The sequence below is a fragment of the Ostrea edulis genome, chromosome 8 (assembly GCF_947568905.1).
Source record: "Ostrea edulis chromosome 8, xbOstEdul1.1, whole genome shotgun sequence".
Classification (NCBI taxonomy): domain Eukaryota; kingdom Metazoa; phylum Mollusca; class Bivalvia; order Ostreida; family Ostreidae; genus Ostrea; species Ostrea edulis.
In genome coordinates, this window is record NC_079171.1 from 54,175,841 (window position 1) to 54,188,029 (window position 12,189).

The 12,189-nt window shown below is 38.1% G+C and overlaps 1 protein-coding gene across 1 annotated transcript; it reads right to left on the reverse strand.

Moving 5' to 3' along the window:
* Positions 1–4,532: 4,532 nt before the first annotated feature.
* LOC125661945 (E3 ubiquitin-protein ligase Midline-1-like) lies at positions 4,533–8,054 on the reverse strand. The gene is made up of 2 exons (XM_056146471.1): positions 7,155–8,054; positions 4,533–6,833 (listed from the first exon to the last, which is right to left on the reverse strand). The coding sequence occupies exon 2, from the start codon at positions 6,801–6,803 to the stop codon at positions 5,142–5,144; it is 1,662 nt and encodes a 553-aa protein (XP_056002446.1). The 5' UTR covers positions 6,804–6,833; positions 7,155–8,054; the 3' UTR covers positions 4,533–5,141.
* Positions 8,055–12,189: the final 4,135 nt, after the last annotated feature.

The following is a 12,189-nucleotide window of genomic DNA, read 5'->3' on the forward strand; positions in this document are numbered from 1 at the left end:
AAAACTAAAGTGAGCTATTCTGATCAATTATTGTCCAGCATGAGTCTATTAGTCTCTTCGTAAACTTTTAACATTTTCAACACAGGACTAATATCATCCAAACTTGCCTCAAAGCATGCTTGGGTAAAGAGGATTCAAGTTTGTGCAAAATGGAGGACATTGCTCCCTCCAAAGGGGAGATAATAAAAAAAATAGGGTGGAGTCATTTAAAAATCTTTTTAAGAAACGCTACATGTAGGTCAGAAGAGTTGAAATTTATATGAATGCTTCCTGACATAGTGTAGATTCAAGTTTGTTCAAACCATGACACCAAGGAGTAAGATGAGACCATATCAGGGGATAGCATATAGTGGAGTCATATTAAAGGATCAGAAGTTTTACATAGTAATATATAGGAAAAATCTTTTCTTTGGTAAAATAATGAACCTTGGGTGGAAGCAATTGTATAGCTACGACACATCTAGTGTTTTTTTCAAAAGCAGAATATTAACGTAGAGAAAAGTTAAAGGGGTTGACACTACAACTCATTATCATATTCCAATCAAGTAATTTTTTAAAAACATGTATCAATGAAATGATAAAAATCACATCAATTCATAACAAATTGAATACATTAGTGAGATCTCATCTATACTTTGAAGATCATCTGGAAATCAAAGGTTTCCTCATGCTGACTCGGACATTTTACCTCATGTGATTTAGAATGACTGCAAATGTGTTGTGTAGAAACTTATTTAAATATCCCTTAAGGGATCTACACTTACTTTTCAAGTATGAGATTATTCTCTGCTTCCTATGATTAAGAGATCGCATAGAGGTTAGCACATTCGCCCTGCATGCGAAAGGCCGAGGTTCGAATCCCAGCCGCGATATACCTAAGTTGTTAAAACAAGTGGTGACAATTCCATCTACAAACGCTAGGTATCAGGTTTGAATGTCACGGGTCCTCGGAGATGACCTTAAAAACGGATGTCCCTTGTCACAGTACGTGTGGCACGCTAAAGAAGCCTCACTGCTCGATGGCCGTAAGCGCCGAGCATAGGCCCAAATTTGAAGCCCTTCACCAATCTTTGTGACATCTCCATATGAGTGAAAAATTCTCGAGCGAGACGTTAAGCAAGATACAATCAATCAATCAATATAATTAAGAAATTATAAACCACCCCTCTTATCAGAGCAACTTCCATATCCCTATTGACCAAACAATGTTTTTAAACAAACGTGATGTGTTCAGATAAAAATAGCACTTACTTTTAAAGATCTGCATGTTTTTCTCCTAGATATTGGTTTATCAAATGGTCATACTGATCCACACGTAAATTTTAGTTCACGTATGAGTTGTATCTCGTTATTCTCGCATCATTCAAAAGTTATCAGCAAGTTGAAGTTCAATAAAGGTTTCGCAGCTGGAATGAATCTTCAAGGTCAAGGTCACAATATCATTTTATTAATGAGTCTTGTGATAAAGAATCTTATATACAAACACCAAAGCCTCCATGGCCAAGTGGTTAGAGCATCGCGCTCACAATCACACGGTCTCTCACCTCTTTCAGTGCGGGTTCGATTCCTGCTCGCGCCGGTAAGTGAGAAAGTTTCCCAGTTTACTTTTAGAAGGTTGGTGGTCTCTTCCCAGGTACATTGTATCTGGGTTCTCTCTTCCACCAATAAAAACTGGGCGTCACCACATAACTGAAAAATTGTTGAGTGTGGCGGAAAACATCAATCAATCAACCAAAGCTAAGGTCACAAGTTTAAAAATGTTGATACCTAAAAGGGTTTTGTCACAAGAAATTCAAACATGAAAAATGAAAGACATATTACTCACAAATGAGCAATAATGAGCAGCAAGGTTCAAGTGTCACCTGAAGTTTTGAAATATAAGTCAAACTTCAAGGTCAAGACAGCGAAGTCAAAGATAATGGTGGAAAATGTAAGGTTCTGTCATAAGGAATCTATATACAAAATCCAAAGGCTGTACTATGAATAGTTTGGGATATACTGTCTAAGTTTGGTTTTCTTTATCAAAGGTCAAACTCTAAGGTTAAGGTCACAAGGTTGAAATCTCTGGTAACATCAGGAAGGTCTTGTTATATAGAATGGCGATATATGAAATATGAGAGCCATATGACTCACAATGCAAAAGTTAGTAGCAATGTTAAAGTAGGGGGCAGACATACAAGACCGGACAGTATGCCTCCCCCCCCCCCCCCCCCTCCCCGGCTATAGCCACAGGGCTACAAAACACTTGAAAATGATTTGTTTAAGCGAATTACCTGCACTTTTTGAGCGTGTTTGCATATTAATATGACTAATCATGGCCCTGTTATTGTTGAGATAAAGAAGTGCAAAAACGTCCATTATTGTAGTTCGACTCCCCCCCACCCCCCCCCCCCCCCACCCCCCCTGACGACCACATATTGAACAAATTTAAATCTGTACTACCTGGGCATGCTTGCATATTAATGTGATTAATTGTGACCTTCTCGTCTTGTGAAGGTTTTTCCTCTATATATCCATGTAAAACTTTGTTTCCCTCATGAGGTCCTACCCCACCCCAGGCAGGCCATGGTTTTAACAAACTTGTATCTATAATATATCAGGAAACTTCTACACCAGTCTGAATTTTTCTGGTCCAGTGGTTCTTCAAAAGATTTTCAAATGACCCACCCTTTTTTGCTTTAAGTTTTGATTATTTCCCCTTTGTTCCTTCTTTTGAACAAACTTTAATTCCCTATACCTAAGGATGAATGGTACCAGGTTTGACTGAAATTGGCCAAGTGTTTGTGGAGAAGATGGCAATGTAAAAAGTTAATAACAACAGATAAATTTCGATTGGAACAAGAAGCCCATGGGCCACATCGCTCTGACACCTAAGTCACCTTGGCCCATATTTAAAGATTTTTCATATATATTCACATGTGAAACTTTGATCCCCTATTGAGGTCCCATCCAACCCCCGGGGGCCATGATTTTAACAAATTGGAATCTGCACTATTTCAGGAAGCTTTCATGTAAATCTCAGCTTTTCTGTCTCAATGGTTCTTGAGAAGAAGATTTTTCTTATATATTTGTATGTAAAATTTTGATCCCCTATTGTGGTCCCATCCAACCCCCGGGGGCCATGATTTTAACATATTTGAATTTGCACTATGTCAGAAAGCTTTCATGTAAATTTCAACTTTCCTGGCCCAGTAGTTTTTGAGAAGAAGATTTTTAAAGATTTTCCCAATATATTTATATGCAAAACTTTGATCCGCTATCGTAGCCCCATCATATCCTTGGGGGACCATGATTTTGACTAACTTCAATCTGCACAATGTTAGGAAGCTTTCGTGTAAATTTCCACTTTCTTGGCCCAGGAGTTTTTGAGAAGATTTCTAAATATTTTCCCTATGTATTTGTATGTAAAACTTTGATCCCCCCTTGTGCCCCATCCTACCCCCGGGGACCATGATTTTAAGAGACTTAAATCTGCACTATGTCAGAAAGCATTCTTGTAAATCTCATCTTTTCTGGCTCAATGGTTCTTGAGAAAAGTTTCCCTATATATTTGTATGTAAAACTTTGATACCCTATTATGGCCCCATCCAACCCCCGGGGCCCATGATTTTAACAAAATTGAATTTCCTCTATGTCAGGAAGCTTTCATATCAATTTCAGCTGTTCTGGTCCAGTGGTTCTTGAGAAGATTTTTAAATGACCCTACCCTATTTTTGCATTTTTGTGATTATTTCCCCTTTGACAGGGACATGGCGCTTCATTTGAATAAACTTAAAGGCCTTTTACCCAAGGATACTTTTGACCAAGTCTGGTTGAAATTGCCAAGTGGTTCTGGAGAAGTCAAAAATGTAAAATGTTTACAGACTGAAAGACGACATACAACATGCGATCAGAAAAGCTCACTTGAGCTTTCAGCTCAGGTCAGCTAAAAACTCTATTTGTATTGTGGATATCGGCATGGATAGCTCAGTGGTTAGAGCACCTGACTATTACATATGTAATACAGGGGTCTCGAGTTTGATTCCCGGTCCAGTCAAACCATTGATATCAATCTGGATAGTTCAGTGTTTAGAGCACCTGACTATTACATATGTAATACAGGGGTCTCAGGTTTGATTCCCAGTCCAGTCAAACCATTGATATCAATCTGGATATCTCAGTGGTTAGAGCATCTGGCCAGTAATACAGGGGCCTCGGGTCCAATTTCTGGTCTAGTCATATCAAGGGAATGAAGGGCCTTGGATTCGATTCCCGGTTCAGCCATATCTTCTTTTCCTTCCCATTACATTGACATCTATGTAAACATGTAAATATATCACAAACTATCCTTGACAATTCAGTTTGATATGATTACACATTGTTTATTTTGTAGGACGTTGGAGATTTAGATAAGTGGTGTGAAGTTATTGATGGTAAACAGAAGACTATGACCTTGAATCTGAAGATCTGTGATGAAAACTGGACGTTTGGGGTCACTCTCTGTTACAGTACTACAAATCTAAGTAAGTACTCAGTAATAATGTAAGACTGAACTCTGTATCATGTTTATCTAATATATACATTGTAAAATCAAACACATATTGAATGATATAATTCACAAACAGAATAATGTTCAATTAGTAGTTTATCACACTGAAACAAGTCCATACATACATACAAGTACTCAGTAGTGGATGTACTATAATTCAAGGCTACACACAAATACTGACAAAGTGACAATACTAATTACTTCACGATTATAACTGATTTACATTCTCTAGATTGTGTTCAGCGATTCACTGGTTTTGAAAAGATTGTATAGAGATGGATAACTAGTAACAGAGTATAATTAGTAATTAATTAATGTGCTAAAATTAATGATGTTCCACTAAATATAATAATACAGATACTGCAAGATATAATTACTAAACAACAGTGGAGACTAATGTTCTATCAGTTAAACTCACAAGTACATGTTACATATCACTAAACAGGGCTGTAATCAACACAGGGATGTAATTAACACAGGAATGTAATTAACACAGGATTGTAATCAACACAGGAATGTAATTAACACAGGACTGTAATTCACAAGCAGATGTAATTAACACTATGTAGAGCTGTGTAATTAACACTGTAGAGCTGTGTAATTAACACTGTGTTTATAGATATTGGATTTTCTTCACTTTAGCAGTGCGCCACTCAGCCACAAAGAGGTTGTCTCTGATGTCCACACATAAACCGAATGGACGTTCTAAATCACAGTGAATGTAACGGAGGAACTGTCCGTCCTGATCTAGGATGTGGATACGGTCATTGCCACAGTCTGCTGTCAGGATGTGACTCTGGCTGTCTGTAGTGATGCCGCGTGGAGTAAATGATTGCTTGGTATTAGAGGGATGACCAGTGTATCTAAATCGGAGTTTTCCTGACTGATTGACCACCACTACTGCACTAGCTGACCAGTCAGCCACACAGATATCCAGGTTCTTGTTCTCACTGATGTATTTATTGTAACTATCAGATGAGTAGAGAGGACGACCCTGACCATCAAACTGAATGCTTTGTTTCTCTGTGGAGCCGGAGTAACGCACGACTTTGGATTGTTTGTCATCATCACTGTTCATGGTAACCAGGAGATTATCAGAGGCGGTACAGCAGACAAAGCAAGGTCTCCACCCCTGTAGTGTGATCACGGTCTGTATCTGTTTATTCTTTATCAGGTTTAAAGTTCTTTTATTAGGGTCAGTATAAACAAGATCTCCGTCCCGTGTCACTGCTATGTCCCATGGTTCGTTCCCTGACTTGGTTTGTATTGATGTCAGTAGTTTACTCTGGAGGTTGAGCAGCTTCATGGTTTCGTTCTCCCCGCGTGTCCAGACTTGATCTTCACTCAGACAGCTAACACTGTATAGATTTTCATACCCAGTGTCTATGGTGGCGGTGAGGCGCGGCTCATCAAGCAGTGGTTTGACTGGAGGAGACGATACAGCTTCTGCTGACTTCATTGTGTCGCCATGTTCTGTGTTAATGGATAATGGCGGCAGAGAACCAAACATTTCATTGAGCTGATCTTTGTTTATTTTCTGAGCAGACAAACTGTGTACTGTAACTCGGACTTTAGGCGGTAATGTTCTAAATTCAGAATTCCTAGATTTGTAAGTAGAGGTTAAGGAGACGTCATTTGATTTTAGGATTGATTTCAAGTCGGAAATGATCTGTTGGAGTTCCGCCATTTTCTGTGTGATTTCATCTGTATTTTTATTTATCGCGTCCAGATGTTTAGTTTTCATCTCCGCAATGGTGGATTTCCGCTTGTTGACAATGGCGGTAATCTCCCGGTGCAAGACTTCTCCTTGTTGGTCAGCGGCTGTGGTCAGTTTCCCGTACTTTGTTTCTAACTCGGCTTTCTCAGTTTTGACGTTGGACGCTATTTCTTGGTATCGTGGGTAAATTCTTGTTTCTAGTTCGTCCAGATCTTTTTGTAAACTTTCTGTTTTAGCGCTGAGTTTTTCCAGAATATCTGATAATTTGTGACCTTCGTGTTCACCTGAGGTGACACATGTAGAACAGACAGGAATGTTACATTTCTCGCAGTGAAATTCGCAGTGTTTATTGGGGTGTTTCAGACATTTCGGGTAGTTAGGGGTATCCTTTCTCTGTAAAAACGGCACGACTTTGTGTCTTTTAGAGGAATCTGAGAGATGTTCCCCAACACAGGCCTTGCATAAGTTTATATTACAAAGTTCACAATGACTCTGTAGGGGAACAGTTTCACAGAGGTCACACAGTAGGACTTTCTGAGCACTGCGCCGGGGATGCATTTCTGACGCCGTGATCACACCAGAACTTCACTGTCAATAAAAAAAAAAAGAATCTTTATTAGAGATTTTGACAGTTCGAAACAATTGACAAGCTAGGATTACAGTATGGTATGAAACACCGGTCATTAAATTTGATATTTCAAAATGAAATGATAGGTTCGAGACATGATATATACTACCCCCCCCCCCCCTCCCCCCGTTGAATTTTATGAAATTAGTAACGAAGTGAGCAGCTCGATTCCGTTGATCACAGATTAATACCTTAGTGATCAGATCTATCTCATTAATCACACAAATATCGATACTATTGACACCACAATGTCAAAATACATATATATAATTTAGTCTCACCTTAAAATCCAACATGGCCTCCCTGTTCTTTCGACCTTCCGTCTTGTCCTGAGAATTAAATACCTGTGCGACGTGTCAGCCTGTATACACTATCTACGTGTTATCGATTGTGTAAATGGTTTTAAAGCTTGGTTTGACCTAAATCACGTGGGGTAGCTGTGTAAACATTTCTGTCAGAAGATAGAATTTCCTTTCATAAAAAAAAAAAAATAATAGAAAAACAAATTTGCAAAGTCTACTTGACGACACGGGGGCCTCGCTTTGAATCGTAACAGTGAGGGTTCTTTATCTACACCCACCCACCCTTCTCCCCCTTTTAGTTTTCAATTCGTTTCAGTTGATGGATGTTTTAAAAAATTGGCTGGCGGGGTAATATTTTTTGGGGGGGGGGGGGGGGCTTGACGAGAATTTTAAACGAATTGTTTTATAATTTCCCCTCCGATTGCCCCCCCCCCACCCCCATATCACTTTCAAACAAAAACAAAACTATGCTATGTTCCTGTTTAACGAAATTCAACGTTTCTCCGCACACAAATTAAACCCTACATCTCGCATATTTTATTGTTTGTAGGGGTATGAAATCGGTATCTCGCCAGAGGGAACGGTGCGCAGGTTATATTTACCTGTCATGCTTTTACATTAAATTGCTCACCTGTGTACAGATAAAGAACAGGTTAATTACCCGTGTTTTAACGTCCAGGAGAAGCTTGCGTATTGTGCTCTCTGATGAGAGAATGTCATGGAATGCGTCACGCATGATTTTGTGTATCAATATACATGTAGTTAACATATTTTGTTTTCTATTGTAGAATGAGTTGAGTGGAACAATGAACCTCCAGATGTCTATGTACATGTGTATATTATAATTAAACTACTGTTGCACTCGCGCATGCGAGATTACTCTACATTATGTATTCCGAGTTTTATTTCCTGAATATTTTAAGTGTTGTTGATACAGTGAAATACAGCAGAAATAATAAAGAAAACTTTCTTCCAGTGATTTATTAAAGGAAAAATCACAATATAATGCATGTTATTGTATTGTGGATCTCGTGGGACACTAGACATAATTTTTCACTCATATGGAGACGACAGGAAGACCGGTGAAAACCTTTGTTTGCCGTATACGTCCATTGAACAGTGAGGGTTCTTTAACGTGCCACACCTACTGTCACACGGGACATCCGTTATTGAACAGTGAAGGTTCTTTAACGTGCCACACCTACTGTCACACGGGACATCCGTTATTGAACAGTGAGGGTTCTTTAACGTGCCACACCTACTGTCACACGGGACATCCGTTATTGAGCAGTGAAGGTTCTTTAACGTGCCACACCTACTGTCACACGGGACATCCGTTATTGAACAGTGAAGGTTCTTTAACGTGCCACACCTACTGTCACACGGGACATCCGTTATTGAACAGTGAAGGTTCTTTAACGTGCCACACCTACTGTCACACGGGGCATCCGTTTTTAAGGTCATCTCCGAGGACAAGTGACATTCACACCTGATGTCGAGCGTTTGACGATGGAACTGTCAATATCTGTTATAACGACTTATAGTCTAGTCAATCTAGCAAATCACCTCAAAGTAATTGCAACAGAAACAAACTCGACGGAATTTAATAAACAAAAGCGTGATTAACAACGTACAAAAAATCGGACAAAATCGGACAATGGGAAATATTTAAAATTTAGACTTAAATGTTTTAGTAAACCATCGATATTTTGTGGTGTTTACGGCATGTCGTACACTTAAAGGGGAATAACTTAACTGTGACAGTCATCGGAATAAAGTTATACACGACGATCTAAAGTGCATGTAATAAAAAACGCGATTAAACTGCTTAACAGTTGTATTAAAAGGGTGATTTTAAGACCTTCTATATACATACAATATTGCTCAGCATCTCAAATTTCTTTGCAGACTTCCATTCCCGGGGAACTTTCGCGAATAAAGCTTCAAAATATTTTGTTTGACCCTCTACTGAATTAATTTTAATTATAAAACACAATATTTACTTTAGAAGTTATGAATAATCAATTATAAATGAAATCTTAAAGAATTAGTGTCAATTTACAAGGGGAAATTACGGTTGTTAAAAAGAAAGTATGGAAAATCATTCGGGTTAAAAGTTTCAGTTATTTTGTATCTTCATCATTTGAGCAAGCGTTTTGTATTAAAAACTTTTATAAAACTAAGTAAGTAAAGTATTTTTGCTTTTCTTTTTCAAATTCAGGTTTGGGGAGTCATTCATGGGTAATAATAATGATAATAAAACATTGATAATATAAATAATAAAAATCAATGTAAGTAAACACTTGCGCATAGTATCATGATTTGATGTAAAATCGAGTAGTTACTCTTTCTAATTAGTCTTGGGCTCACGACCTGTGGAACCATATCTCCTAGCAGCATGCGAACACCGCGCTAGACCGCCCGGCCATCTATTCAAGACACAACTTGTTTTCGATGACGATGGAATTCTCGCCACGCTGGCACACGATCATTGAGAATGGAAATGGGATACAGTTATTTATCGTAAATTTTAGAGGATCATACAAAATGCACATTGTGTTTGAAATGTCTATATATAAAGCACAGAAATAGCAACGAACTCTGAAATAAACATAACTGCCCTTAGGGACGAAATCAATGTCGGATGAAAATTTAAATTCAATTAGTTAGGGGGAGGGGAATAAAAACTCCAGCAAGTTTCTGTCATTCGACATCGATTACACTTTAGTGGAAAAAGGAAAAAGACAAGCGACTGTTGAATACCACATAATATTTAAAACATATTAATGAACATTTAATAGATTTAGTGTACACTTTCAATTGTGAATAAACAGTAGAAAAGTATACAGAGTGTTATTTATAATCGTACGTTTCTTTTCTTGTTATTCGATTAGTTTCAACATTTGTCATATTAAGTTTTAAAGGGGGGGGGGGTTCTTGGTGAAAACTATGTGAACTTAGTTTTTTGTGAGACATTGAATTTTTTATCTTGCCCCTAATATAAGTGAAGAATATCGTTAAAACCAGACGTCTTTTTAGGAAAAGAAGTTTGTCAATCCTTTCCCTTTCTACATGCATTCACAGGATGCGACACAACGTCAAGAATGTTCGGCATCGGAACAGGTCCTGTATAGTCAAAAATGTAGACAAATCGCGAAAAAATTCTGTATATGATTAGTTTTTAAATGGAGGCAGGCTACTGACAAACAAGTTGATGGTGAAGGGGTTTCAACTGTTTCATTTAAAGTCAGCATTTCGCGAATTATATGGTCGTTATAACAATCTACTTTGCCAATACAACCTATCATTGGGTCAAATCTGCCTGACTTGTTTCATATACTAGATTGTTAGGCCGTTTTTGGCACAATGATATTGAATAAGGGTAACTCCGTTTGCCTTATTAAGATATAGAGCTCACAGCGGGTGTAACCGGTCAACAGGGGGTGCTTACTCCTTATAGCCCATAGGCATCTGATCCCACTTCTGGTATATCCAGGGGTCCGCGTTTGCCCACCTCTCTATTTTGTATTGCTTATAGGAATTACGAGATGGATCACTGTTCGTTATCTTCACCTTCCTATATGAGGATTTCATAGAGAAAAAGATATATTCTGGTGTCGATGTCATATCGACTTTGTACGATGGAATACCATAGAGACACTTATAGGAGATTTGCTATGTGAAGAATTGTCTAACACAATATCATTTTTATAAGTTCAGTCATTGCCACTAACTACTAACTACAGCTGCAGAAAAGGAGCACTGCAAGATTTTTTTAAGTCATAGAATGGACTAAAGAAATGATTAATTTGGATCCTTCTAATTGGGGCTTATCACTGCTTTCAGCAATTCTTGTATCCGTTAAAACTAAATTACATGTCGCGCCAGATAAACTTTTGAACGTTTTTCGCTGTAAATGCAAGGCAAATTGTGACACTAGCCGTTGTACTTGTAAAAACATGGACTGAACTGTACTGCAATTACTCAAATGATCACTTATATAATTATCAGGCACGTAGCAATAATGGCTCTACACCTTTTATCATTACATGCAAAGTTGATAAATTTTTACGTACAGAGGTCGATTTTAGACAGATTGGTTGCCCTCCCTCCTCTTTTTTTTTTTAACAGCATTGTCGTGAACTTTACACAGTGGAAGTGTAAAATTGAACTGAGAGAACAACCTTAGCCCCCCCCCCCCCCCCCCCCCCCCCCACCCTCCACCAACACCACACACACCATCAATGCTTTTTATAACTTTGGATTAAAATTTACTTGTCAATTTTCAGGCAATATTGTGAAATTATCTTCACCCCCCCCCCTTTTTTACGATGCTGCGTGCCTGATTCATTTTGCTTTTAATTCTATGTGTCCATTGTTTTTAAAACAGATTACTCCTGAAATTCTCGATATTAATTGCACAATAATTTGGATAGAACTAAACATCAAATACGGCTATAACCCCCCCCCCCCCCCCCCCCCCCCCCCCTTTCCCAAACTCTAGAACTTGATGAAGTGCACGTATTAAAGATTTCTTTATAAAATCGAAGAATCTGAACCTTGTTTCGTCATAGATGTAGTACAAACTGTTAAAACTCAGCTTAATAAAGAATTTGGTAACGTAAGCTTTACTATACACTGTTTGTTTTAAAATACTACATATATCTATGTGAAACATAAGACCGGAATGGTAAGCGCGCCTCCAACTTCCGATGTAAGGGGAGTATCTGCAAAAATGTAGGTAATCTTTTACAGACCATTTTTGAAGGGTCACTTGTTTTGTGTTAACAGTTTATTTTAACCCCGAGGGTCTCTACAGCCCAGTAGCTAAGTACTTCGTTACTAGCTTGAAAATACGGATGTATATTTAATTGCTGTTATAAAATTTAGAAATTCATTTCAAAATTAAGGATTATCTCCCTCATGCATAGCTCTTATCCTTGGACGAATTTGGCTCCACTTATTGGCACGTTGTTTTTGGCTATATTTAGCTCTAAAACTTCATAGTTATTTC

Excerpts from the sequence above, each read along its gene's own strand:
- LOC125661945 (XM_056146471.1), bottom strand. The coding sequence starts at position 6,803 with ATGCATCCCCGGCGCAGTGCTCAGAAAGTCCTACTGTGTGACCTCTGT.